The sequence below is a fragment of the Phalangium opilio genome, unplaced genomic scaffold, assembly GCF_054372755.1.
Source record: "Phalangium opilio isolate 3A_F unplaced genomic scaffold, DU_Popi_V2 ptg000045l_1, whole genome shotgun sequence".
Classification (NCBI taxonomy): Eukaryota; Metazoa; Arthropoda; class Arachnida; order Opiliones; family Phalangiidae; genus Phalangium; species Phalangium opilio.
In genome coordinates, this window is record NW_028324168.1 from 4,877,822 (window position 1) to 4,903,271 (window position 25,450).

The 25,450-nt window shown below is 36.5% G+C and overlaps 7 protein-coding genes and 1 pseudogene across 8 annotated transcripts; 3 read left to right on the forward strand and 5 right to left on the reverse strand.

The window, feature by feature from the left end:
* Window positions 1–168: 168 nt before the first annotated feature.
* Window positions 169–2,114, reverse strand: LOC149676945 (gastric triacylglycerol lipase-like). The gene is made up of 7 exons (XM_089838574.1): window positions 1,959–2,114; window positions 1,573–1,889; window positions 1,261–1,504; window positions 1,031–1,186; window positions 623–694; window positions 485–553; window positions 169–418 (listed from the first exon to the last, which is right to left on the reverse strand). Exons 1-7 carry the CDS (start codon window positions 2,112–2,114, stop codon window positions 176–178), a joined length of 1,257 nt encoding a protein of 418 aa, XP_089694700.1. The 3' UTR covers window positions 169–175.
* A 965-nt stretch (window positions 2,115–3,079) lies between these two features.
* Window positions 3,080–6,118, reverse strand: LOC149676946 (gastric triacylglycerol lipase-like). Its single transcript, XM_089838502.1, has 7 exons — window positions 5,719–6,118; window positions 4,267–4,589; window positions 3,957–4,200; window positions 3,739–3,894; window positions 3,571–3,642; window positions 3,425–3,493; window positions 3,080–3,365 (listed from the first exon to the last, which is right to left on the reverse strand). Exons 1-7 carry the CDS (start codon window positions 5,920–5,922, stop codon window positions 3,123–3,125), a joined length of 1,311 nt encoding a protein of 436 aa, XP_089694628.1. The 5' UTR covers window positions 5,923–6,118; the 3' UTR covers window positions 3,080–3,122.
* Window positions 6,119–6,999: 881 nt separating this feature from the next.
* On the reverse strand, window positions 7,000–11,663 carry LOC149676947 (MFS-type transporter SLC18B1-like). The gene is made up of 10 exons (XM_089837880.1): window positions 11,377–11,663; window positions 9,804–10,270; window positions 9,230–9,325; window positions 8,914–9,135; window positions 8,132–8,548; window positions 7,970–8,061; window positions 7,807–7,902; window positions 7,660–7,734; window positions 7,490–7,583; window positions 7,000–7,416 (listed from the first exon to the last, which is right to left on the reverse strand). Exons 2-10 carry the CDS (start codon window positions 10,011–10,013, stop codon window positions 7,144–7,146), a joined length of 1,575 nt encoding a protein of 524 aa, XP_089694006.1. The 5' UTR covers window positions 10,014–10,270; window positions 11,377–11,663; the 3' UTR covers window positions 7,000–7,143.
* Window positions 11,664–15,432: 3,769 nt separating this feature from the next.
* LOC149676948 (arylsulfatase B-like) lies at window positions 15,433–19,031 on the forward strand. The gene is made up of 7 exons (XM_089838503.1): window positions 15,433–15,729; window positions 16,119–16,391; window positions 16,463–16,626; window positions 16,702–16,828; window positions 16,883–17,009; window positions 17,079–17,806; window positions 18,152–19,031. The coding sequence occupies exons 1-7, from the start codon at window positions 15,595–15,597 to the stop codon at window positions 18,323–18,325; spliced, it is 1,728 nt and encodes a 575-aa protein (XP_089694629.1). The 5' UTR covers window positions 15,433–15,594; the 3' UTR covers window positions 18,326–19,031.
* Window positions 19,032–19,538: 507 nt separating this feature from the next.
* Window positions 19,539–20,707, forward strand: LOC149676949 (arylsulfatase B-like). The gene is made up of 5 exons (XM_089838575.1): window positions 19,539–19,658; window positions 19,794–20,066; window positions 20,135–20,298; window positions 20,363–20,489; window positions 20,573–20,707. Exons 1-5 carry the CDS (start codon window positions 19,539–19,541, stop codon window positions 20,705–20,707), a joined length of 819 nt encoding a protein of 272 aa, XP_089694701.1.
* On the forward strand, window positions 20,673–21,753 carry LOC149676950 (arylsulfatase J-like). The gene is made up of 2 exons (XM_089838576.1): window positions 20,673–21,506; window positions 21,586–21,753. The coding sequence occupies exons 1-2, from the start codon at window positions 20,832–20,834 to the stop codon at window positions 21,751–21,753; spliced, it is 843 nt and encodes a 280-aa protein (XP_089694702.1). The 5' UTR covers window positions 20,673–20,831.
* A 21-nt stretch (window positions 21,754–21,774) lies between these two features.
* Window positions 21,775–25,440, reverse strand: LOC149676951 (endochitinase-like; annotated as a pseudogene). The gene is made up of 9 exons (XR_016366667.1): window positions 25,312–25,440; window positions 24,735–25,242; window positions 24,576–24,679; window positions 23,065–23,279; window positions 22,747–23,009; window positions 22,576–22,679; window positions 22,386–22,509; window positions 22,012–22,320; window positions 21,775–21,952 (listed from the first exon to the last, which is right to left on the reverse strand). The product of XR_016366667.1 is annotated as an endochitinase-like (transcript).
* LOC149676952 (endochitinase-like) lies at window positions 23,711–24,690 on the reverse strand. Its single transcript, XM_089837888.1, has 3 exons — window positions 24,382–24,690; window positions 24,004–24,312; window positions 23,711–23,941 (listed from the first exon to the last, which is right to left on the reverse strand). Exons 1-3 carry the CDS (start codon window positions 24,481–24,483, stop codon window positions 23,804–23,806), a joined length of 549 nt encoding a protein of 182 aa, XP_089694014.1. The 5' UTR covers window positions 24,484–24,690; the 3' UTR covers window positions 23,711–23,803.
* Window positions 25,441–25,450: the final 10 nt, after the last annotated feature.

Genomic DNA, 25,450 nt, shown 5'->3' on the forward strand with positions numbered 1-25,450 from the left:
CGCAATTATAAAATACATGGTTTTACATTAAGTAATTTTTTTATTTGAACATAATTAATAATAATAAAAAAAGATCAACATGGTATAGAGCAAACGTGTTCCCTTAAAAACGTGAACAATCAAAACGACGTGCTATCTCACTCAAATTGTGCTAAAAATTACGTGTTGTCCTTCCTTAATTTCTGTAATCTTCTAAAATAGCCATCAATCTCTCATAGACTAATTTATTGGCGTCCATTCCGTAAACAAAGTCCTCGTGCGCAAACTCTGGTAAAGGTACTTTGTAGTTTTCAATTAAGTTCTTGATACGAGGTACCAGGAGAGCCACGTCAGTTGGAACGACCAAGTTATCACCCTCACCCCAAAACAAAGCAACTGGGGTGGTTATCGCCTCGATATTGTATTTTGGTGGTTTGAGCTTCAGGTTGAACGATTTTATGAAAAATTTAAATGACGATGTAGGTAATTAAGATGAAAAACGTACCTGTCTATACTCCTTGATGTTCTTAATCTTTCCGTAATCGAATTTCGTAAATTTCTTCGACTTCACCGTCTTTTATGGCAGAAAATGTATCAAAATATTATGTAAACCGTGTCAAAAGTAGTTATGGATTAGGTCTACCTGAGCAAAGTGCAAAGCAGTATTAACAGACGCTCCAGCGGGGTAATGATGGAAGATGACCGACAATCGGCTCTGTAGTATTAATTACAAAACAAATTTGAGTCGAAAACGTAACTTCTATGACATTTAGCCCTAAGGGACACTGTTTTCGAGCTATGATTTTCAAGAGTGTTTTAGGGATGACCCCTTAATTAAATTAGAAATCATTGTTTCAGTTTCTTAATTAAATTTAAGGGGCCATCCCTAAAATACTCTGGATGCAATCTTAACTGGAAAACAGTGTCCCTTAGGGGGCAACAAAATGTCATAAAGTTACATTTTCGACTCAAAATTGATTTCCCAAAGAACAACATCCCCCATAATTTATGAATGCAGACTTATCAGAAACACGCTGTAAACATAACACACCTTATTTATCTGATTTGAAGCACCACCATCGATATAAAAGAAAATATCTCTGCACAAAACGCTAATAGGTGGTCGACTACACACTAAATCAGTGAAAGAGTTACGCAAAGCCGATTCTGCGAGAATTTCGTTTTGACCCAACAATTTAAAACTTGACTACAAAAAAAAAAAAAAAAATACGGCATTTATGTATAAGTACTGCTGTTAACAAAAAAAAAATGACAACTTACAGCTATTTGGTCCTGGAATGGCACCAAGTTTCTAAGGGGGGTGGTCATGTGACTCAAATAAACCGCTGGTGCCAAAGCCATGAATGCTTTGACCTTTTTGTTGTATTCCGGATATTCGGACAACATGGCGAAAGCTACGGTAGTTCCCATTGAATGACCAGCGTACAATAACTGATCATGATCAGTTTTTGCCAATATGTAGTCAATAACTGTTGGTAGATCAATTAAAGCCATTTCATCCCATCTGTAAAATAGGTGAAATATCAATATGCATACTTCTCTTGATGGAAAATTATACAAAAAGGTTCTTACGAGAAATTCCAAAATTTGTCATCATTGGGGGTATATTTGATATGCCTTTTGGAATAAGTATTACCCCTGGTGTTAGCTAACCATACGTCATACCCGGCATCAGCCAATAAGAAACCGAGACTCTGATTGGGTGAATTGATGACCCAATCGCTACCGGCACAAGCGAGTCCGTGGTGTAACAAGATGGGTTGTCGAGCCACCTTATCATTTTGATCCTTGATACCATGAGGGATTCTATAGACTCCCAAGATGTAACCATCCTTGGTAGTAACGTCATGTTCTTCCACCGGATAACCTTTACTGGTGATCAGTTCCGGCTATTCAATATAATGTAACGGAAATAAACCCAAGATATATCATATAATCAACGGTCAATTCCAACTCACCAGTCTTCTGTAGGTATCCGGATCTAAAGTCGGTATTACTTTAAATGTTTCTAATAAATCAAAATTTGGCAGGTTAATTCCTTGTCCGAAGGTCATCGCGGTTAAGATGGACATCAGCGCGAAGTAGATGAACCATTTTCCCGTTTCTGGGGCCATCACTATAACAAACGTGTGATGAACAGGCCGTTGGAAACACGAGAATAATGTAGAGTTTTCTACAGAGCCTTCAGGCGTTGCATAGGCAAATAGGCGTGGGAATAAATTTGATTTGTGTGCTTTTCAAAGTTAAATTAACTCGAAAAAATCAAATACGAAAATTTGTTGAAGCATTTTCTTCTTTTCCCAAACTCCGATAAGATTTTTACACGATGAGATATTGCGACGCATTGTGGGATGTATAACAATTCCTTGTAGTTCAATGTTTCAGTCAGTACTAGACCAACTTGACTCAGAGAGACCCTGACAACACTGCAATGAAGTTTAAGCTGAGAGTGCGATGAGGACTGTTCTGTAGCAACTTTATTGAAAACTATCCATAAATTTCGTATCTAGAAAAACCTCAAATACTTGACGAAACGCATCCTGTCCGCGGACCAAATTTTCCACCAAAGATAATAACAAAATTATGCAAAATACACCAACTATTGTAAAATCGGAAAAAAAACTAACAATAATTTTAAGCTTATTATAATTTCGGATTAATCTACATCTGTCTTGGAAAAAACCGATGTAAAAGCAAACGATATGACGTTAGCCAACAACGTACCTTTATAACTTTCAAGATCTACTAATATAAATTTCAAATCGTATAGCATTATTTGTTTAAAATTATGATAAATATACATTTGGCCCTTTTAAATTATATTGACGGACAAATGTACGTTCCTCGTTAATTATTATTAATACGGACATATTTATTTTAAGATCAAAAGTCACTTTGAATACCAAAAAATAAACCTTCCTCAAAAGAACGTGCTGTTCACTCGAGCTTTTCTCAGATAACAAATGTATCTAAGTATGTTAATGTATGTAAATAATATGTAATAATTAAATCATTAAGGGGAAACAAAACGTCAAACTTAACCTTTAATTTAAAATAACAATAATCTCAAAAAAATAGTAATAATAAAGGTCAGCTCGTGCATGACCTCGAGTTACGTCATATCACTCCTTGAAAGTATCTAAAACAGATATGATTTTCTGGTAGACTAATTTATTGGCGTCTATTCCATAAACGAAATCAATATGAGTGAATTCCGGTAATGGTATCTCGTAATTTTCAATAAGGTTTTTAATTCGTGGTGCCAGGAGAGCCACGTCAGTTGGATCGGCCAATGAATCATTATCACTCCAAAATAAAGCAATCGGTGTGGTTATATCCTCGATATTGAATTTCGGAGGGTGATTCTTTAATTTAGGTGATTAATATTAACACTAATCAGGATTAGTAACATAATTAAGCTTACCTGTCCATAAACCCTCATGTTTTCTTTCTTGCCATAATCGTATTTTGTGAACTCTCTCGAAGCAATTAACTTAAAGTTTTCAAAAATATTTGTTTTTTGAAATTTCTCATAGAAAACCGTGTTAACGTTAAGCCTAATTGATTTACCTGGGCGTAATGTAAAACTGTCATTGTAGACGTCCCAGCGGGAGAATGATGGGAAATTACTGAATATCGGCTCTAATTAAAATATGCAATAATTAAATTAAGAGCTTACAATTAATAAAATAAAGAACAATTTCACTACGCGTGTCTCTAAAACATTAATTAAATGACCTCATTTAACTGTCGCGAATTTCCACCCCCAATTTGATAAACAATGTTGTTACACAAATCCCTAGACGGTTGTTGACTGCACATTAAATCGGAGAAAATATGAAGTAAAGTCGAACTAGGTAAGAATTCATTTTGACCCAACATTGCTAAAATGAACTGCAAAAAATAGGGTGGTTAACTTTGGCCTATTTTACGTCTACGAAATTTATCCAACTCACGCCTAAGTCATTTGCGAAGGGCACCAAGTATCTAATGGGGCTTGTAATATGACCTAAAGTGGCCACGGGTGCTAACGCCATGACCGCTTTGACCTTTTTATTATATTCAGGATATTCGGACAACATAGCGAAAGCTACGGTAGTTCCCATGGAATGACCAACGTGAAATACTTGTTCTTGACCGGTGGCCGCTAATATGTGGTCAATAACTGTTGGTAGGTCAATTAAAGCCATTTCATCCCATCTTTAAGAAAGAGTTGCATAAATGAATAAATGGTTCATGACACAAGTATTGCTAAAACTGGCTTACGAGAATTGCCAAAAATTTGCGTCATAGCTGGTGTATTTGGTATGTTTCTTGGAATAAGTATTACCCCTGGCATTAGCGATCCATACGTCATACCCTGCATCAGCCAATAAGAAACCTAGACTTTGATTAGGATGTGGTCCATTCATAACCCAATCGCAACCCGAACTCAAGAGTCCATGGTGCAACAAAACGGGTGGTCGAACTTTGGCGTCATCCTGATCATTGATACCTCGCGGAATTCTTTTGACCCCCAAGACGTAACCATCCTTGGTAATGACGTCATGCTCTTCCACTGGATATCCTTTACTGGTAATCAACTCCGGCTATTAAATTTCAAGGTAATGTAAATTACACGGTGTTTGACAATGAAGGAAAAATACAGATGATAATTGAAGCCATTGAACAAATCGCTTATCAAATGTAGGGATTTGAAGGGTTGTAGAAACACAAAAGATGTTTTTGAAACTATTTCCTTCTCGTTTTTTTTTCAAAGTTCTACACGCATGAAATTGTTCGAAAGTGAAAGGTATATCGTTACATAAACCAGCGACATTACGGTGTAATTATTTTTAAATGCAGTCATGCGAACAATGTTTATTTTACTAAAATTCAACGTCAATGTTTATGGAATTTTGATCTATTGTCACTTGTGGTAGTTATTTGCATCCTTACAAGGCATACTATATTATATTACCAGGAAAATAAGGGGTCATTCTCAAAATCTATTTGGCAGAATACGAGGCGTTGTGGCATTTAAATTATTGGGCGTTGCTCCTTTGAATTTGTAGTAATTAGAATGAATTGTTTTATTTAGGTTAATATTGTTGATTAATAAAAATATGGATTTCCAATTTGCGAATATTAATTAGAAATCTCGTACATTTACAGTATGTTTGTTTCTACATCTTATGAGTGATTAAAGCGCTACTTCTTCATAAGGGATTTGAAAACCAGTCCCTTCCCTGATTAGGTCCCCTTATACGAAACTGGCTCGTTCTACCATTAGACATAAAATGAATTCGAAAGTTTTAGTATCGATATATGATAAAGTTTATCAGGTTAAATATTAAATTACAATTTATATTACAGTTTACTTTTACGTTAACACGTTGCGTTGCATGTGATAAAGCATTAATATGGCGTGACGTTACGCTAATATATTTATATATATTTCACTCTTAAAATTAATAGTTAATTAATTTAATATGTTAATTTTAAAGTCGGGTCCTTAGCTTTTAGTTTCCGTATAAAAAAGCTATTTTCACTGGGAATTTAGGCTACTTCCAAAACTACAAATGAGACTTGAGTATATATTTTTAGTATGTATTTATATTTAAACTGTAAAAACAATTTGAAAACAAGAATCGAATTTTTCAAATCGGAAAAAAAAACACTCCGAAGTCGAACGACATCAGAAACCAATAAATCGCCAATAAATCAATACCAACTCACCAGAGTTCTGTACGTATCCGGATCAAGAGTAGCCTGACTTAAGTCAGTATTACCCTGACGTCCCAAAAAATCCACATCCAACAACGATTTCCCAATTTTGAATAAACCCAAGTTTAAATCCAACTTAAAGGCGTGAAAGACTTTGCCGAAGTTCATAACAACCAAGACAGAAATGAGGACGGCATAGACCAACTTTTGTGCCATGACTACTGAAGTATTAAAGTTAGGATATGTACTATAAAACACTTTAGGACCAATTGACGAGTGTATTATACGCTTTAAGAGAGACTGTCGGCAATTCTTATAAAGATAAATAGATGGGGGAATTTTTAAAACCCAAGAAATGGGGGAAAAGGAAAGTATTTGAAAATAATTAGGGTTAGAAGAAAATTAGCTTGAAAATGTTAAAGGCTTAAAAAATAAGTAAAAAATAAATATTTTTAAATGGAGTATATTGTTTAAGTGATTAACCCCACGTGATCAATTGGGAAATATGAAACTCTTAGACTAAAATAATTAGGGCGATACTCCCTTTAAATTAAAGGAATTATATAAGCTTAATGTTGTAGGTAAAACAATACAGGGTGTTTCAAAAACGGGGGGCAATTGTTGTGGGATGCACGTTCTATTTTTGAGTCGAAAATGTATGTAACTTCTATTAAAATTTGCCATTTTTCTTATGTTTGTTTCTCTACGTTTTGAGGTATGAATAAAAAGGGATGAAAGTATTCTTAAACTTAACGTTTTCATAACTTTGGCTTAATTTACTTTCCATTGGCGTGTAGAGCGGTGTAATAGCAACCAGGGAAAAACACTCAAGCGGCGTCGGATTCATGGTCAAGACCAATTTTTGTTCAAATGCCAAATAAAAAATACAATAACGCGGCGTCTACGTAACGAAACATCTTGAGGAAAACAGTTCATAGAATTATTATGAGTCATTACCAAGTCAACGTACATGAAATAAACGCACGATTTAAGTGATAAACATCACTACAAAACAGTCATACGATTGAAAGAGTGAAAAAAAATTGATAAATAATGTTCAATTATTTCCATAGGTCTAAATGATTTAACCTTACCTGTACATGATTATGAGCATATGATGAACAAAACAATATCTGACTGCTATAATCATTAAGTATTTTAATTATTTATCAGTACCAATTAACCCTTTACCCAAAACAATTATTACTTTGATTATATAAATTTAAAAAAATGATTTAACCTTACCTGTACATGTTTATGATGATTATGATGATGAAAAAAACAATACCTGAATGCTATAATCATTAAGTATTTTAATTATTACAAGTATCAATTAACCCTTTACCCAAAACAATTATTACTATTGATTATATAATTTTAAATAAAAATTAATTCAAAATAATTAATATTTCATCGTCAATTATTTTAATTAATACTTTATAGTGTCGTCCCGTAAGTTCTGGCTGGTTTCCTATGGAATTGCATGACCCTTTTGACCCTGGCCTCCGGTTTTGTGTAACTATGTTTAATGGCGAATCCGTGGAAACCCTCTGGTTTGTACGGAAACTCTAAGGTATCGCTGTCAAATGCTTCCACACTGAAACTGGGGTCGGACATTAGCAACTGCGATTCTTCTAAACTGGGGTATTCTGGCCAATCGCAAGTATCCCCGTTGCTTTCGCATAAGATGTAAAGTGTAAACAGGCAGAGCTACGAGTACAAATTTAATTTAATTACGCTTAGTAATTAATTAATTAATTAAAGTTTAGTTTATTATAATTACCAAAGCGCATTCGGCGTATATAAAAACCAAGGTACCTTTACGGTAACCCATGGTTTCTAATAAATATCCGCCAATGGATGGACCAGCGAAATAACTAAAGGTTAAAAGGTCAAATTGGTTTTAGTTGACCGGAAGTACTTATTTAGGCTTAATTACGTCACCACGCTTACCCTAAGGCTACTGCTGACGAAAATAACGAGGAAGCTAATGCGAATGTATTTATGTCGTTTGGAAAACCACGACGCCTATAAATAAGATAAGGTCAAAGTTCAGTTAGCCTTTCTGATTTGTTAATTTTTGTAAAGCGTGTAACTTACAGAGTTTCTCTTAGTACGTCAATAAACGCGCTAACCAATGATGCCCCTAAGCCAATTCCGAAAATAGCCAATGAGAACACGATCATCCATAATTGTCTAATTAATAAATAATTTCGTTAATTAACCTACCTAAATTTCGCAATCTTAAAATAAAATGTATTACGTTTTAGCATTGATGAAGGTAACGGGTCCAATAAGTAAAAAAGACATAATTATAAACATGCATCCAACGGCAGATGTAATTTTCGGTACTGCCTAAAATTAAATTGATTTAATTGAGGATTCAGATGTCAACTCAACTGACAGATTGTCGAGTATTAATTACCTGCATCTCGCAAACAGATCCCCAAACGGGTGAGGCCAAAGCGTACATCCCTCCGCTGACCACAAATACCAATCCCACACCAACTGGGGTCAGTGAAAATTGTCTCAAGTGTGGTTCCAGCGCCGCTTGATTATATCCGACACACATTGTGGCTACCATGACGGAACTGTACTGAACGAATACTGTGGAATTCAACCAAAAGGATTTGCTTTTTCGTTGAAGTTTGGGTTTTGGAAATTCTTCCTCTTGTTCGTCCTCTTCGAGTCCTGGTAGCAAGATAGCCGCGATTATGGTGCAAAATATGACGGTGATTCCAAAGACTAAAAATGGCGTCGTGTATCCTTTGTTCTCGTAAAGGACTCCACCAGCTATCGGACCAATTAACAAGCCAACGCCGAAGTACATCTCAATGTTGGACTGTTCGGAAGGAGATGGTTTTTGATTATACAACCTCATCGATACTCGTTCAACCCCACCGAGAACCCGATCAAAACTGATCTAGAACCCGATCAAAACTAATCGAGAACCCGATCCGAAACTAATCGAGAACCCGATCCGAAACTAATCGAGAACCCGATCCGAAACTAATCGAGAACCCGATCCAAAACCTGATCTAGAACCTGATCTAGAACCCGATCTAGAACCTGATCTAGAACCCGATCCAAAACCTGATCTAGAACCCGATCAAAACCTGATCTAGAACCCCATCATAACCTGATCTAGAACCCGATCAAAACTCATCGAGATCCCAAAAAACGCGAGGAATAAAAAAGCAAAATTACAAATTGAGAAGACATCGAATCAGGAAACTCCATCATGATGATGGTGGCACATGCTGTTTTGCAAGCCGCTGACCCGACCCCTTCAACAAAACGTATCGCGAAGGCAAGAGTCTTGTAAGTTAAACCACCAGGACATTGATGCAAGTATCCAAACAAGATGTAGCAAACTCCAGTCATCAAGAGACCCGATACAAACATTAACTTGGGCGATACGCTATTTATCTAATTTACAATTAAGTAAACAAATCAATCTTATTGATTTAGGGTTTATTTTAAAAGAAATAGACCATGTTGGAAAACATATCGATATACTTACAACTTTAGCGCAAACGTGCGAAAAGATAAACACAGTCAAGTAGTAAGTTCCAAATAGAATTCCGTACTCTTTCGGAGTTAGAAACTTCAGCTCGGCCTACGAGTGTACACGATATAATATTAGAAATTATAGGACAGGCCGGGTCAGTATCGATAAACTTTGAGTACATAGCGTGAGAACCTAATACTTTTGACAAGTTGAAATCGCGACAACTCCTCCCAACACCCTACCCTGGGTTTTGCCGTTAATTTAAAGGGAAATTGAATTAAACACTGTTGTTAACTTAAGTCTTATTAAAATAGATTTTGTCTGTTTTATCTCTCAGCAAAATATTTGTATTTATAATTGAAAAGATTGAGATAATAGCAATAGGCCTATGAGGAATTATATTTCTAATTGCTAAGAGTAAGCAATTAAGCCTCCCTTGAACAAATTTGAGGCTAAATATTTGACGTAACGCTATCGCTTCCGTATTGATTTCAAATTTTTCTTTTTTTCTATTAACAACAAATTTTATCGATAAAATTAACGGGTTGCTGAAATTAGATTTGGTATTCGACGTGTTTGGTTATACCTCTTGCGGGAAGAAAGGCGCTTGCAAAGACATACAAGCGGCGACCAGCAAATTTCCAGAACCGAGTAACAATAAAACGACCCATTGTCTCGTTGTCTTCAAGTCTTTAGGTTCGACTTGCTTTCCTCGGGTGTCAGCTTCCGGTTGGAATTCGCCCGAATCGGAATCAAAGACGAGTCGAATCTGACCGGTTTGGCGCTTCTCCACCATTCTGGTCGAGACGGGTGATTGGACTTGTACTTCTTCAAGGGTAATTGTTGTCGATTCAGATCGAGTAGATTGAAGCGAGTGTTAATCGTTGGACAATTGGGCTTGCGGATGTCGTGATAAGAAATTGGGACGATGGTTTGGTAGATGATACGGACGCAAGGATCTTTCGGAGTTCCAAGTCGGTCCAGTAATCGCATGCTCACGAGAGTACGAAGAATCCACACAAAGGGTAACGTCTTTATTTTGTTCACTCTCTCCTATTATTTAAGGTATAAATTGACTAAGTTTAGTTGAGGTTGGGTTTGGGTTACTGTTGCTGAAGTCCATGCACAACGGGGAATGCATGGGATCATTGCATTTACAGATAGTTTACACACATGGAGGATTCATACCATTTACACCAGAAGGTCAGGCTACCTGAAAGACAAAGACATAGGGATTTTTGTCCTTCAGGTAGCCCGGTCTCCTGGTGTAAATGATATGAATGTGTGTAAACCATCAATACTATGGGTACAATACTGTACTACTTTATGGGCATGGGCTGTTTTGAGTATACAATTAATCTAATTTCATCTAACTTATCATATTTAAACTAAAATAATAAGATACTCGAAAATTAAAAGTGGCGTGCCCCTCGGTATTTTCAATGCATCTATTGGTACTTAATTTTTTCCAAACCGAGCCGAGGGGGTTACTACTCTGGTATTCCCTGTACTCCGATTACGTGTAATCACTGTCAAGGATATAGCTAATAAAGATTACATAACTGGTATCTGATTAGTACAGGCACAGCCTGTACACTGATTTACCGAGTGACTGACCGACTTCTCGTTTAAACCTATCATTTTAGCGACAATTAAATTTAAATGCTTCATCCCTTCATTAATAACATTTCGTAAACAAGGGGAAGGTTACCCCTATCTTTAAAGGGCAAATAGTTTTCTTTTTACTTCATGGACAAAATGAATAATCATCCATTGAAATTAATAATTTTGAATATTGGTCAAGGTTATGCAAAAATAAAATTCTAAAGATTACTTAACCATATTATGAAGGTACAATAATAAATATAGAAATAACAAATTCATAACAACACGTCACAAAAGGTATACATCGATATCAATATAGACTACTCCATTAATTCAACAAGAGAAGCAAACACCACAGGGGCGGTTAGGGGGTCGTCACCTTCTTGGGTTATTTCCCTGGCGCCCAGAAGCGCCGCTAGAGGCAGGCAGTGCGAGTTGGCTAGCCTCCATCCGCGTGTAGTACTGAACTCGGGCTAGCTCCCTCTGGCACCATGGAAATAACCCCTGCGCGTTGGTTTCTCTACAAGCATTTAATGGAATGGTCTCTTTCCTACCTGTAAATCCTTAGTTAAAGAACGTATTTTGAAATTTTAATATAAATCTACGCTTAATTAAAATTAACTTTAATTATTAGAACTAAAGTATATACTCTAGAACCTATTAAACGCTAGTTAGAAGGTTGCAATTCCGCTCTAATGTCGGACAAAAAGTTAAAGAATAGCATTATCTCGGAAAAAACGGAATAAATTTAATAAAAAATTTGAAGAATTTTCTAGAGCATATGAGCGCTAGAAAATAAACGCTGTTTCTTCGCCGAGAAATAGTTTGGTTATGAACAAGTTTAGCCTGTTAATTTCAACTAGTAGTGAAAGGATCCGTAAAAAGCACGTGATTTCGTGATATTGTAACTAAATATGAAGATCTTTTAGAGATTGGCAAATCATTTTTTGGAGAAGGCGCCCAATATCTTAAGAAATAGCCACTTTCTTATCGCTTGCAGTGTTTGTGAAACTTCGCGATAACAGCGAAATTAGTTCGTTTATGCGAATTTTTGATTATATTTTAGGTTATTCTACTATTATTAACGTTTTAACTTAGTATTTGAAGAAATTTCAAAAGTAATTAGAAACTATATTAATTAAATAGCCAAATTGGGCTTTAAAATATCATTTCTGGCAACCTAATTTTCGAGGCGCCAAAATACGTAAGAATCGTCCCCGGCCTTGTAAAATTATTTTAAAGAGAGAATATAAGTTTAACCTTCATATTTTTAAGAAAAAAAAATATCTATGTACGCATTAAATGGCCGCCGCCGGAGCTAAAACCGTCAAATTAAATTGCCATCAACTAATATAATAACGCATTATGAAATTCAATACGCTCCCCTTTAATTTCGCTACCATCTTAAACTGGTTCATAACTTTTTAAAATCTCCGGCTAAATCTAATAACTCTGACGACGAGTTGATAATTTTAATCTACGTAAGAGATATTTCTAATTAACATTGAAAGCTGCGTGATTGGCGCCAGTATCCCTTGGGGTTATGGTAAATTCCATTCAGCAGGTATCTTTTGTTTGTACTGGAAAATTTTAAAAATTATTTTTGAAGAAAGCATCGGGGAGTGGTTTGTTATTGAAAGGAGTGAAATAAAATTTAAAATATATATATATATATATATTTTTAAAAACGTAAACATTTCCATATATGGAATGACTAAGTACTTTAAAAGTCTGGTGGTTCAACGAGCTGAGATTACGTTAAAAGATTATAGTCTAAGCCTATATGGTGGTTAACTTATTTTTAGAACTAATTATACTTTTATAAAAATTTGGTGTTAAAACCTTGATATTGCGGCAATTAACATATTTGAGTTTAAATAAATTAAAAGAAAAATTAAATTAAAGAATTGATGGGGGAATAAAAAAGTATTATACAGGGTGTTTCTGATAAGTCTGCATGCATAAATTAAGGGGATGTTCTTTATAAAATCAATTTGAGTCGAAAATGTAACTTCTATCTCCATTTTGTTTGCCCTAAGGGACACTGTTTTCAAGTTAAGATTGTAAAGAGTGTTTTAGGGATGACCCCTTAATTGAATTATAAATCATTGTCTTAATCAGTTTCTTAATTAATTAAATTTAAGGGGTCATCCGTAAAATTAATACTCTGGATGCAATCTTAACTCAAAAACAGTGTCCCTTAGGGTAATCAAAATGGAGATAAAAGTTACTTGCATTTTCGAGTCAAAATTGATTTCCCAAAGAACCGCTTAATTTATTTACAGACTTATCAGAAACACCCTGTATATAGTTAAATGTGTAGAAGTCGAGGGGCCGGTCACTCAGCGTAAACGGTCGGTCATACTGTATATTTGGGCACAATATTTGATTATGTATAAAAATAAAATTTGAAACTGTAACTGCATTTTTGAATATCAGTCCTCAAAACGCTAACTGATAAATCTTTCGCCATATATACTAAGAAATTTCAAGAAAATAACCACAAGAAGCAACATATTTCCCACTAATAATTTTTCACCAAAACGTATTTAAAATTATGCTGCAGTCAGTACTTCCATAGATATAGTAATAATAATAATAATAATATTAAAAAACCAGTTTTGGGGTTAAATTCAAATCCCTAAACTAAACTTTTCACTCTATTATATCACGATAGCACACCAGGCGTTCATTTGACCTTGTAAAGTTCTTAACCACAATAATTAACTCAAAATGTCTTAAATTCTATAGTAATATAATAATCCCCTCTTATATTTAAGGTGTTTAATAGAAAAATTACCACGTGGTTATGACATGTTATCTAGGCCTAAATGCAAATTAAATAATAAAAAAAATTAACTAAGAGTTCGCGTTTGCTAAAACCAGTTATTACGCTAAAATTTACAAAAAAAAATCGAAATTTAAATAACAGGGTTAACTTCACTTTTAGAATTAATTACGAGAATTATGTCTAACCCTTTAAACACATAAAGAGAGACCTAGTTTTAAATGATAAACCACCTTGGTTTATTTGACAAGCAGCTAGGTATTTTAAGAAATATTTACACACACCCTAAAATCAAGAATGCATACAGCCACTAGGAATCATCTCGACCCATATATATCCTATGGTAACATCTACGCGGGTTCTGTGGGCCGGGCTTTAGAACTTACTTACTACCTGATAGCGTCTTTATAACTGTGATTTCATTGGTTGGTAGTAGAAATGAGAGGGTCAGACTAGGTGCAACGCGTGTGCAGAAAGATAGATTATTTGCGAGATAAAATTCCTCATGCATAATGATAAGCCTATCTCTTCCCATCACAAATTGCGCCTAGATACCTTGAGCGAAAATGTCTAAACTATAATTCCTAGTATCTGTATGCATTCATGCTAAAAACGAATATACAAAATTTATTTTAAAATAAATTTTATAACTTTGCTAAGACGTAGAAGTCTTAACTTGATTCCGAATTATTTCACAGTAAATAAATCTAACCGCGAAGCAGTCTGGATGCACTACCAAAACGAGTATTTAACCAACCATCGTCATTGTTACTAACACCCAATACAGCCTTAACTATTAATATTTCAAGTAAGTTAGTTACCAGCAAACACTCTGTGGGAATTTCTAAGGTGACGTAGATCCAATTATGATGAATTCATTAACATCTAGCAATTAATTATAGGCGTTGAACCCATATGATTTTAGTTTGCCCTAGCCAGGTATAATTTAGGAGACAATATTACGTAATTAATACGCAATAAACAAAGCGATAATAAAAACCCCTCGCGTTGGGAAAAATCCAAGAGATCCGAACGAATTTGTCAATAAATACAATCATATAGAAACCGCGATGAATTTGGGTCGGTTAATTATTTTAATTCTTAAACGAGGTAAAAACTATGAATCTCGTAATATAAAAGGTTTCGTTATTTCGTATTAATTTACAATCTTGAAAACAACTCAGTTTTACAGCGTAAATAAAATATTTTCGCGTCTATTTACAATGCTTTCCAAGGTTGAAAGACCTTATCGTAATTACATTGTTTTATAAAAGGAAATATTTCAAAGACAATTATTTTTCTTTTGAAGAATAGAATCTACGCGTGGTTAACCGTGGTTATAGAAGACATCTCTGCCTTGGAAGGTGATGTAAAGTACGTAATTACTATTATTTTATTGCCTCTTAAGGGTTATTAGACTTTAAATTCTAATTTTGAATAGCTCGTTAACGTCTACCATTGATCATTCGACTTTCAATCGCGGTGCAAGAGAGTTACTGGTGTTTTTCTTGGTTTATTTTCAAAGAAATATACCAAAATTACTTATTTCAACTCTTAGCTGAGATCTACAGTGTAGTCAGTTACCAAAGTAAGTATCTTTCAATTTTAGTTTTACAAAAAGCCCGATTTTCTTGATTTTACGTAGTTAAAATTGGTCGATAATTGGTACAAATCGGTTAATAATCGGTACAAATCGGTCGATATCGGTTTAATAATCGGTTATCTCGCAGAGTTTAAATAATCGGTTAATATTAGTTTCGGTTGCAGTAAAATTTTGATATTGGCATCGGTTAATTTTCCGTATTTTAAAAATAGCTGTGGAAATTTTTGGGTGCAAAAAAAAAAATAGATAAAATTAAGTCGAAACTTTCACTTAATTTTCAGAATAAAACTTAGGAAGTTGCAAAAAAAAAAAAAAAATTGGTGAACCCCTAATTGCGCAATTGAATTTGTGGAGTGATCTTTGGAAAGAAATAATTTGATCATGGGATACAAATTGTCAAGATTTTTTCTAATCTTATCATTGACCAATTTTGTAATTGGAGAATCTACTGGCTCCGAAATTCCTTCCGACAAGGAACCATCACCCAATATAATTATAATATTAGCTGATGATTTGGTAAGTTTATGAAATCCAGTTTATACCAGTCTCATTTGGGTAAAAGGTCATTAATGATAATCTAATTTATTTATTCTTAAATTAAAATTAAATGAGCTTGGTAAATACTTAAAATTTGATTATCCTATTTAGAAAAATAAAACAACAACACAAAACCCAATTAATTAAGTAGTTAAGTAATTAATAAACCTTATCTACTGCAACCCTTCATTGAGAAACTCCGATCTAATCTATGACCGCATTTTTCCCAAAAAAAAATAATAACCCTATATTTTGGCGGTATTTATTGAAATTATATTTTGTATCATGAAAAACAAATTAGGCCTAATTGGGCTTGCTGTAGACCTTGAGGTTGTTATTTAAGTATAAATTGTACATCGTAATTATAGGGATGGAATGACGTGGGTTTTCACGGTATGAAGGACATACCAACACCCAACATCGATGCCCTAGCAATGGACAGTACTATCCTGAATAATTATTATGTCCAGCCTTTATGTACTCCTTCAAGAGCGGCGCTTATGACTGGGTTATACCCTATCCACACTGGTACACAACATTACGTCATTAGGACAGCTGAAAGTTGGGGGTTACCACTGCAATTTCAAACATTACCTCAGAGACTGAATAAACTTGGATATGTTAGCAATATAATTGGGAAGGTTTGTGTTAATTGGTTTCAACTGTTGGGTCAATATTTATTAATTAACTTATATCTTTGACTTCATAAAAGTGGCATTTAGGTTTCCATAAGACATCTTACACCCCATTGGCTAGAGGATTTACTTCGCATTATGGGTTTTGGCCCGGAGCTATGGACTTCTTCAGTCATCGGGCATCAACCGTTATCAAATTCAACGATACTAAACATTTTCCATACAACGAAGTTAAAGAAAAGTGAATATTTCTCTCTTTGATATTAAATCAAAAGAAATTAAAATTATTTTAATTTAATTTAATTTAAATCTACAGGCTTGTACTAACTGGCAAATCAATGAGGGAAAATTTAACACCAGTTGATGACCGTGAAGGGGAATACTTAACTCATATACTTAATGAAAAAGCTTTAAACGTGATAAAAACCCATAATCAAAGCAAGGTAAAGTTAATCAAAAGTATAAACATAATGATTCAGTACTAATGGGTTTTGCAGCCTCTTTTCCTATACATGGCTCACCATGCTGTCCATAGAGGTAACTCTAAACTACCAGTTCGTGGACCACCTGGTACCGAAGACCAGTTCGCCTACATTGGAAACGCCACTAGGAGAAATTTTGCTGGTACTTTCAACCAATTCAAAAGATAATGTACATTAAAAATAATAATTATAACTGTTTTATCGAGCATAGGAGCGCTCAAAGCATTAGATGACTCAGTAGGAGACATTATGGAAGCCTTAAAAGAAGCTGGAATGCTCAAAAACTCAATCGTAATCTTTTCCACGGATAACGGCGCTGAAATAACCACAATGTTTCCGTCAGGCGGTAGCAACTATCCCCTACGCGGTCAAAAATACACAGCGTGGGAAGGTGCCTTGAGAGGTACAGCGATGTTATGGAGTCCCCATTTAAAACCACGTGTTTCAAGCCAGTTATTTCATCTTGTGGATTGGTTACCAACACTGTATCGCGCGGCGGGTGGTGACCCCATCCAATTGGGACCGATAGACGGTATTGACATGTGGAACGCCTTGGTCTACGACCAACCTTCCCCGAGGCAAGAGGTACTCTTGGCTTTGGACCCAGTTTGGAACATGGCCGCCCTTCGGGAAGGGAAGTTTAAATTGGTTTGCGGGACATCACCAATGCCCGACGTCAATGGATGGTACGACGTTCATAGGGTTGACGCTATTGGTGAAAAACCGGAAGTAGGAAAACTAGGTGAAATTTTGAAAGGGGTACGCGAAACTGTCGGACACAGTTCGGACGATTATAAATCTAATCAACTACCTATTGTGGTCGATTGCGGCAACGAGACCGGGAATGAAAGTACTTGTAACCCAAAAGAAAAGTATTGTCTGTTTGATTTAGAGACTGATCCTTGTGAAAGGAATAATTTGGTGGACGTATATCCAAGGGTGAGATTCTTTCAGAAATATGTTTAAATTCATGTTCATGTTATAGACCATTCCATTAATTCCATATGAGAAGCAAACACCACAGGGGCGTTGGTGGTCACCTTCTTGGGTTATTTTCCTGGCGCCAATAAGCACCGCCAGAATGCAAGAGTTGGCTGGCTGACCTCGCTCCGCGTGTACTGAACTGGGGTGAACTCTGGCTGCCCTTGACTCTTGGTTGGGGCCAGGGAAATAACTTAAGAGAGTGACCTCTCATCCATGTGCGTTGGTTTCTCTGCAATGGTCTATTGCTGGACTTTGAGCAAGTATTATTAAAGGTTTAACAATTCAACATGGCATTTACAGATAGCTGAAAGATTGATAGCTCGGATACAGTATTACCAGTCGACCTCATACCCGATGGGTAACAAACCCAGTGATTACATGGCCAACCCTAATTTCCATGACGGTTTCTGGAGTTCATGGTTGGACTTGGACGAAACGTATGAGAACTACGGATACTCCGCTTACAATTACTAACGAACACACTAAAAATAATTTGCGGACGAACACACGCTAATACACGACCCAACACTCAATCCGCGCGATAAGACTGATCTAAAAGAAGTGACGTTCCAATTCGAGTCCTGACTTACTGACGCGTTTGGCCAAACCATTTTTTGGAGGCCCCAGTGTAACACTAACTCTTATTTACAGTCTAGAGGAATTGGTAAGATTTCCGGCAAGCAACGGTACCAATTGGCAGCTAGAAGTTACGTCGAATTCGATACTTAATCAAGTTAATTACTTAAAAGAGTGTCGAGAAATTACGCCTAAAAACCATTCAAGGGCCATTTCGGAACGCTATTGGCTAACTTGGGGCGTCACAACAATTGCAGGTTTTGTAGTATTAATACTATACAGAGTTTCCCATGGAATAAGGATTTAAGTTATAAAATCTCGAATTAAGCCTATTTTAAAAAAGAGGGAAGTCAACTCGACCCGGTGAGTATTTATGAAGGTAAAAAGAAGGGCTATACCTTGATGTAAATCATTTTAAAAATATTTAAATTAACTTACATGAACATACTTATAATTTTACGGTACAAACTTAATTGTTCACGAGTTTTTAAATAAAATATAATTGTGAAGATATTTTAGAATACTATTATTCAATATCGTAACTTAAAAAGCTAAGCAATTATTAGTATGGTGCTAACTTATCTGAGATAGCAAAAGAGGCAAAACTGAGCAAGACAATATGGCATGATTTACCTTCGTGTCATGATGTGGTTTTTACGTATTTGATGTTTACAACAATCGTGTAAAATATTCAAAAATATTTAATATGTATTGAACGACATATTTTTCTTTGAATAAATTTTAAAATTTCTGTCAAAGACTCTGAGCTAACGACGCATTGTTCTTCAAAAACCGAGTATATTTCTACTGTCAGAGTAATTATACTGTAAACGTATATTTCAAAAACGATATCACCTGTAAGTTTGCATGTAGTTAAAAACATTCATTTTCCCTCGTACGCTGTACTCGGTACAACCTTCGTGAAAGCTAAACGGACCAGACGTTTCTACAAACCACATGAATTTTTCCAACATTTTATCAGTATCTTAGAAAGATATCGACTTAATAAATATTTCGACCGAAATATTCAGAATTAAGTAAGATTTGCCTAAGCACCAATTATCAACGTCGTAAAATTAACCATTAATTTGGTTGAATAACGAATGCCAATATGTATTTAATACCGAAAAACGACCGTTTGATTTATCTATGGCTAACCGCCAGTATTTGGGTTATTACCTCGGCGCAAATTAAACAGCCTAATATTGTCTACATTATGTCGGATGATATGGTAAGTTTGGCTTTGAATTTTTGATAACCATCATTGTTACCAATATGATAAATTCAATTGTTTGGTTTGGTATGCCTAAGGAAGACCTTCATGGTGTTATTTATGGGCATTATTACAGCGTAATTTTAATTTTAGGGATGGTTTGACGTTGGATTTCACAACATGTCCGATATCCCAACCCCTAACCTTGACGCCCTAGCTAAGAACAGTGTCATCCTGAACAATTACTACGTTGAACGCCAATGTAGTCCATCTAGATCAGCCTTACTGACGGGTATCTACCCGAGTCATACTGGGCTACAACATGACGTAATCCGCACGGCTGCTCCCTATGGTTTACCATTAAACCTTAAAACATTGCCCGAGAGACTAAAGAGCTTAAACTACTCCACAAATATGATTGGCAAAGTATATTGAAAAAAAAATCCCCGTAAATTTAAACAATTAAAGAAATAATCAACGAATTATTTTATTAGTGGCATTTGGGTTTTTACGAAACTGAGTACACTCCGACTTCAAGGGGTTTCGATTCATTCTACGGCTTTTGGCCTGGGGAAACCGATTACTTTAGTTACTTAACTTACTCTAACATAAATTGCAGCCAAAGTTTAAACGTTCCTCGCCTTGCCAGTTGCGAAAGGTTAGTAACGAAATCAAAATTTGTATTTCAAGTGTCAGAAAGTAAATATTAGTTTCGAACGCAGGTTAACTTACGCTGGTAACAGCTTGCGAGATGGTTTGAAACCAGTTAAAGATAGACAAGGAGATTATCTAACTCATATCTTTAATGAAAAGGCGTTGGAAATCATAAAGGGGCATGATAAAAGCAAAGTACGTATAAATGCAGCCTTCTAATTTTTGCTCAAGATCTAAAGGACATACTTAACAACTTCCGTAAATATTATCCCAAACAGCCCATGTTCCTATACCTCGCCCATCACGCAGTTCACCGTGGTAATGGTAAACTACCTATTAGAGGACCGAATGGTACTAACGAAAAGTTCAAGTACATTAAGGACGAAAATAGAAGGAACTTTGCTGGTACTTAGACTAACGTTTACGAATAATTAATTAACTTATTAACGTTTTTTAACTATTACCTAACTAACAGGGGTCTTGACCGCGCTGGACGACTCAGTAGGTGACGTAATAGAAGCCCTACAAGAATCCGGAATGCTAAACAACACCGTGATAGTTTTTTCCACTGATAATGGGGCACCTGTAACAGGTTACAGACAAAATGGTGGTTCTAATTACCCACTAAGGGGTCAAAAGTTCAGCGCCTTCGAAGGGGGAATTAAAGCAAATGGATTGATATGGTACCCTAATTTAGTCAAACCCAGAGTATCGAACCAATTAATGCATATCGTGGATTGGTTACCGACCTTATACAAACTAGCGGGAGGTGACAGTAAGAAATTGCAAAATATTGATGGTATTGATTTATGGGCCTCAATTAGTAAGGAAGACTTAAGCCTTAGCAAAAGAGAGGTATTACTAGCTTTGGACAAAACAGCTGGGTTGGGAGCGATACGACAAGGAGATTTTAAATTAATCAATGGAACTGCCGGCTACGAGAACATTGATAACTGGTACGAAACACAAGGATATGAAGCTATTGCAGTAAATAACCGTGCAAAGCTAGATGAATCTAAAGTATCCCGGGCTTTGAAGACCTTACACGATGACCGACAAGATGCAGTAGGCAATTTTAACACTATTCCTATCACAATAAACTGCGATATGGAAGAAGGGTCAATCCCTTGCGAACCAATGAAAGCCCCGTGTCTATTTAACATCACCGCGGATCCGTGTGAAAGGAACAATATAGCGGAAAAGAAGCCTGAAGTAAGATTGTTCTATCCGGACATTTCAAAATATTTTTCATCCTAACCATAATTTTTATTTTAATACTAAACTTCCACAGATTTTGATACAAATGTTAACCCGTTTAAATTACTATCAAAGGAAAGAAGTAAACCCCTTAACCAAACCCAACGATTTCCTTTCAAATCCCGACTGGTATGGTGGTTATTGGAGCCCGTGGTATACTCGCGGTATGGAGGATACCGCCCCATTTAAGATATATGCCTAACTCCATGATTAAGACGTTCAATTAAGAGCGTATCAATGTATTTATTTAAAAACTACGTAAATAAAATTCAATTTGATATTACACTCATTATGGTTCTCATTAAAGGATTAACTCCCTTACCACACTCTCCCCGTAAATCGTCTTTATCAACTGACCACATCATGACACCTCCGTACCCTTGAGACTTAGCGTACGAGGTCTGAAGACCATAAACATGCTAAAACTACTGATCATGCAAGATAATTTAAGAACTTTTACCTTTTCACGAACGCTTTCTTCATCCTCGTACCCAATCCACTGGTCACCGCAAACTAGATACGGTACCCGACCAATACCGTCCCGGTCGGACTTGCAATTTCCGGTTTTCTTCATGGTACAGATCTCGTTGTAGTTGACGAAACCCTCCTCTCGTGTCACGGGTGTTGAACGTCCCTTTCCAACGATGGGTGAATTCAATTTCCACTTAGCAGGGTCGGCCAAGGTAAATGTCCCTCCGTAGAAGGGAATTCCAAGGATTATTTTATGACGTGGCATTCCGCAAGCGACCCATGTATTCATCGATTCTTGCTGTATACGATAGAGCTCGCATTAATGACTTAAGTAGGTATTGTAAAGCTCGTAATGATTCGTACAGTGTTCAGTAGCGTATAACGGTCACGGTCGAACGGCCTGTGGAACAATGGGCTATGCACATCAGCGGCGTTGCTAAACGTTCCTCGCATATCGTAAGCCATGACATTCACGAGATCCAGAAGCCTTCAGTTCACAAATGAAGTTAACCCTAACTGAAGTTCTAAGTCTACCATAATTATAGCTTATTACTCTGCCATGCGGGGACAATTGTATGCCTTTTTCACAAGTGGTCTGTAGACGCTAACAGCCGCGGTAAGTTTCCATCCGCGCGGGTTGAATTTCGCCCTCAATTCCTATTTACCCAATGATTGATTACCTCATTTGATACCTTACAAGTACGCCAAACCATATTTCTCATACCATCAGCAATTTAATGAAGTTGGCGTTGTCCGTAAGTCGTCCTCCACCATCGACAAAAGCTGGATACTCCCAGTCCAAGTCCAATCCATCAAAATTGTACTTGTCAATGAACTCCACGATGCTGCGTACGAAGATTTGCCTGCTGCTATCGTCACTCACCATGTCCGAGTACTTCCTAGCACCTTCATTCCATCCCCCGAGGGATATGAGTACCTTGGTTTTTGGGCTGACATACTTATACGAAACTGCGTCCCGAAACCCGCCTAGTAACGCCGACTTGTAAGTTAATTAACCAGCCCTTAATGTCCTACGCCTCACCTTGTTCCACGTCGCGGTAATGGTCGTGTACTTGAACCTCTGACGTTTCAGAGTTCAAAGTCACAAACGCGTACATGAGATAATCACAATTATTCAAGGGTATGTCGGAAATCTTATAGGTCCACGGGTAAGGTTGGCTCATCGCGGGGGAATTGTAATAACAAGTCACCAGAAAGCCATCTAAATTAGGGTATTGGATTGGTTCCAGGTAATTGCTACGATAAATTGTGGTTAATTACGAATCATACCAATTTCTGGAACAACACTCCCTAGGCACAGCATTGATAACACTATCTTTAACACGTGGAGACCCATCTTGCTACGATATAGCAGTCAGTTGATTTGTGAGCGTATTCGATAAGTTTTTCGTATTTATATTGCATTAGAAAGTGATATTTTATTTAAAAAATTGGCCTATTTTCGTTGGAAAACTCGAGATCTATTCAATTTGGCTTTCAAAGTTATCTTCGCCACGTGGCTTCGAAAAACAAGGACAAAATTGGCGTTGGCAACGATCCAAATAATGAGATTCAATCATGCCAAGTGCTTGCGTGAATTAATTAAAACACTCTACTGCGCAAGCACCGAAGGAGTACCCACCCCCTATCTCCTTGTTTCTAAGCCCTCATACCCATGAGTTGTTCTTATATTTTCACGATATTTCTTCGTTTGATTAACGATAAGATAAAATAATCAAAATGAAAAACATTTATTATCATTAACAACAACAACAACATGTTTATGTCGGCCGCGAAATAACCGACATTATACTATCCATCAGTGGATTCTTTCCCATACCACACCCGCCCCATAGGTCATCCTGGTCAATTGACCACATCATAACGCCTCCGTATCCTTGAGACAGGGCGTACGATGTCTAAAACCCGAGAGAAAGAAACCATGTAGCATTTTAAAAGCGTAGATCTAGAATACTTATACCTTTTCGCGTATGCTTGATTCATCGTCGTAACCTATCCAAAGGTCACCGCACACTAAGTACGGTACCCGACCAATGGCATCGAAATGATACTGACAATCAGGCCTGTTTCTAAACGTACAGATATCATAGAAGGACATGGCCCCTGTTTCATTCGTGATGGGTGTAATGCGACCTTTTCCTTTGATGGGTGCATTGGGTTTCCAATTTGATGGATCAGCCAACGTGAACGTTTTAGCGTAGAATGGTAATCCCATAACGAGTTTATGACGTGGAAATCCACAATTTATCCATAAGTTCATAACATCGTGCTGTTTTATCCCCGTTTTAGTCATTTTTGACCCCTTATCTTGTAGGCTTAAGACCCGAATAGTACTTACAGTGTTAAGTAACTTAAACCGTCCCTGATCAAACGGTCTACGATATAACGGACTGTGATTATCCGCGGATTTACTCCAATCACCGCGCATGTCATAGTTCATGACGTTAACAAGGTCCAATAACCTTTGTGGTAGTGCCAACACGTCATAAGGCCTAACTTAAATGCCTTAAATTTTTAGGCCTATTTACTTACATTCCCATACGTGGACAATCATATCCATTATCAATAATTCCTTGAAATACGCCAACAGCTGAGGTAAGTTTCCAGCCACGCAAATCAAATTCGTATCTCAAATCCTGTTTTATCATCAATGACTAACATTTCACCCACCTAACCTTTGACCTCACTTACCGTTAGCAACCGAATAAAGTTCTCCTTGTCCGCGTAACGACCTCCGCGCATGACGTCCGCGGGATACTCCCAATCCAAGTCCAATCCGTCGAAACAGTACTTGGTAATAAACTCCACCACACTGCGGACGAAAATGGCCCTAGTGTATTCGGTACTCACCATATCCGAGTACTTTTTGACCCCCTCACCCCAACCACCCAACGCTATGAGTACCAGGGTACTTCGACTGTTATTCTTGTAGGCAACTGCTTCGCGGAAACCGCCTACAAAAAGCCATCCTTAGGCAACGCAAACGGGGACGTGTTTGTGGATACGTTCTTGAGCTTACCATCGATCACGTCTCTTTTATAGTCCAAAATTTCAACTTCAAAGGTTCTGTTGTTCAATCCAACGAAGGAGTACATCAAATAGTCGCAAGTATTAAAGGGGACATCGGAGACCTTGTAGTTCCACGGTGGAGCTCGCGTTAACGCGGGAGAATTATAGTAGCATGTTACCAAGAAGCAATCTAAATAGTGGTTGGGGTCTTCAAAGGTTAAATGATTTACTTGACGTATTTTTTAAAAACAATTCCTACCAATTTCTGATAAAAATAATGATAAGTACACTACTGTATTTAAGATATAATTTTTCATGATGATATCTTAGCTAATTCCAGCGAAATAATAGCATATAGACCAAGAATTTTTATTATATAACAAAATGACTCGACTTCG

What these genes read in the sequence shown, in the direction of transcription:
- LOC149676948 (XM_089838503.1), top strand. Translation starts at nt 15,595, where the DNA reads ATGGGATACAAATTGTCAAGATTTTTTCTAATCTTATCATTGACCAAT. An exon ending in TTAGCAATATAATTGGGAAG is followed by an intron (nt 16,392 to 16,462) that starts GTTTGTGTTAAT and finishes ACTTCATAAAAG; the next exon opens with TGGCATTTAGGTTTCCATAA. An exon ending in TGGTGGACGTATATCCAAGG is followed by an intron (nt 17,807 to 18,151) that starts GTGAGATTCTTT and finishes TGGCATTTACAG; the next exon opens with ATAGCTGAAAGATTGATAGC.
- LOC149676947 (XM_089837880.1), bottom strand. Translation starts at nt 10,013, where the DNA reads ATGGTGGAGAAGCGCCAAACCGGTCAGATTCGACTCGTCTTTGATTCC. An exon ending in CGCACGTTTGCGCTAAAGTT is followed by an intron (nt 9,136 to 9,229) that starts GTAAGTATATCG and finishes ATTGTAAATTAG; the next exon opens with ATAAATAGCGTATCGCCCAA. An exon ending in ATTCGATGTCTTCTCAATTT is followed by an intron (nt 8,549 to 8,913) that starts GTAATTTTGCTT and finishes CCTTCCGAACAG; the next exon opens with TCCAACATTGAGATGTACTT.
- LOC149676949 (XM_089838575.1), top strand. Translation starts at nt 19,539, where the DNA reads ATGTATTTAATACCGAAAAACGACCGTTTGATTTATCTATGGCTAACC. An exon ending in CCACAAATATGATTGGCAAA is followed by an intron (nt 20,067 to 20,134) that starts GTATATTGAAAA and finishes TTATTTTATTAG; the next exon opens with TGGCATTTGGGTTTTTACGA. An exon ending in CGCCTTGCCAGTTGCGAAAG is followed by an intron (nt 20,299 to 20,362) that starts GTTAGTAACGAA and finishes TTTCGAACGCAG; the next exon opens with GTTAACTTACGCTGGTAACA.
- LOC149676946 (XM_089838502.1), bottom strand. Translation starts at nt 5,922, where the DNA reads ATGGCACAAAAGTTGGTCTATGCCGTCCTCATTTCTGTCTTGGTTGTT. An exon ending in CGGATACGTACAGAACTCTG is followed by an intron (nt 4,590 to 5,718) that starts GTGAGTTGGTAT and finishes GAAATTTAATAG; the next exon opens with CCGGAGTTGATTACCAGTAA. An exon ending in GCAAATTTTTGGCAATTCTC is followed by an intron (nt 4,201 to 4,266) that starts GTAAGCCAGTTT and finishes TCTTTCTTAAAG; the next exon opens with ATGGGATGAAATGGCTTTAA.
- LOC149676950 (XM_089838576.1), top strand. Translation starts at nt 20,832, where the DNA reads ATGCTAAACAACACCGTGATAGTTTTTTCCACTGATAATGGGGCACCT. An exon ending in TAGCGGAAAAGAAGCCTGAA is followed by an intron (nt 21,507 to 21,585) that starts GTAAGATTGTTC and finishes AAACTTCCACAG; the next exon opens with ATTTTGATACAAATGTTAAC.
- LOC149676945 (XM_089838574.1), bottom strand. Translation starts at nt 2,114, where the DNA reads ATGGCCCCAGAAACGGGAAAATGGTTCATCTACTTCGCGCTGATGTCC. An exon ending in CGGATACCTACAGAAGACTG is followed by an intron (nt 1,890 to 1,958) that starts GTGAGTTGGAAT and finishes TATATTGAATAG; the next exon opens with CCGGAACTGATCACCAGTAA. An exon ending in CATTCCAGGACCAAATAGCT is followed by an intron (nt 1,187 to 1,260) that starts GTAAGTTGTCAT and finishes TTTTTTTTGTAG; the next exon opens with TCAAGTTTTAAATTGTTGGG.
- LOC149676952 (XM_089837888.1), bottom strand. Translation starts at nt 24,483, where the DNA reads ATGAACTATGACATGCGCGGTGATTGGAGTAAATCCGCGGATAATCAC. An exon ending in GGTTTAAGTTACTTAACACT is followed by an intron (nt 24,313 to 24,381) that starts GTAAGTACTATT and finishes GGGATAAAACAG; the next exon opens with CACGATGTTATGAACTTATG. An exon ending in AATCAAGCATACGCGAAAAG is followed by an intron (nt 23,942 to 24,003) that starts GTATAAGTATTC and finishes CTCGGGTTTTAG; the next exon opens with ACATCGTACGCCCTGTCTCA.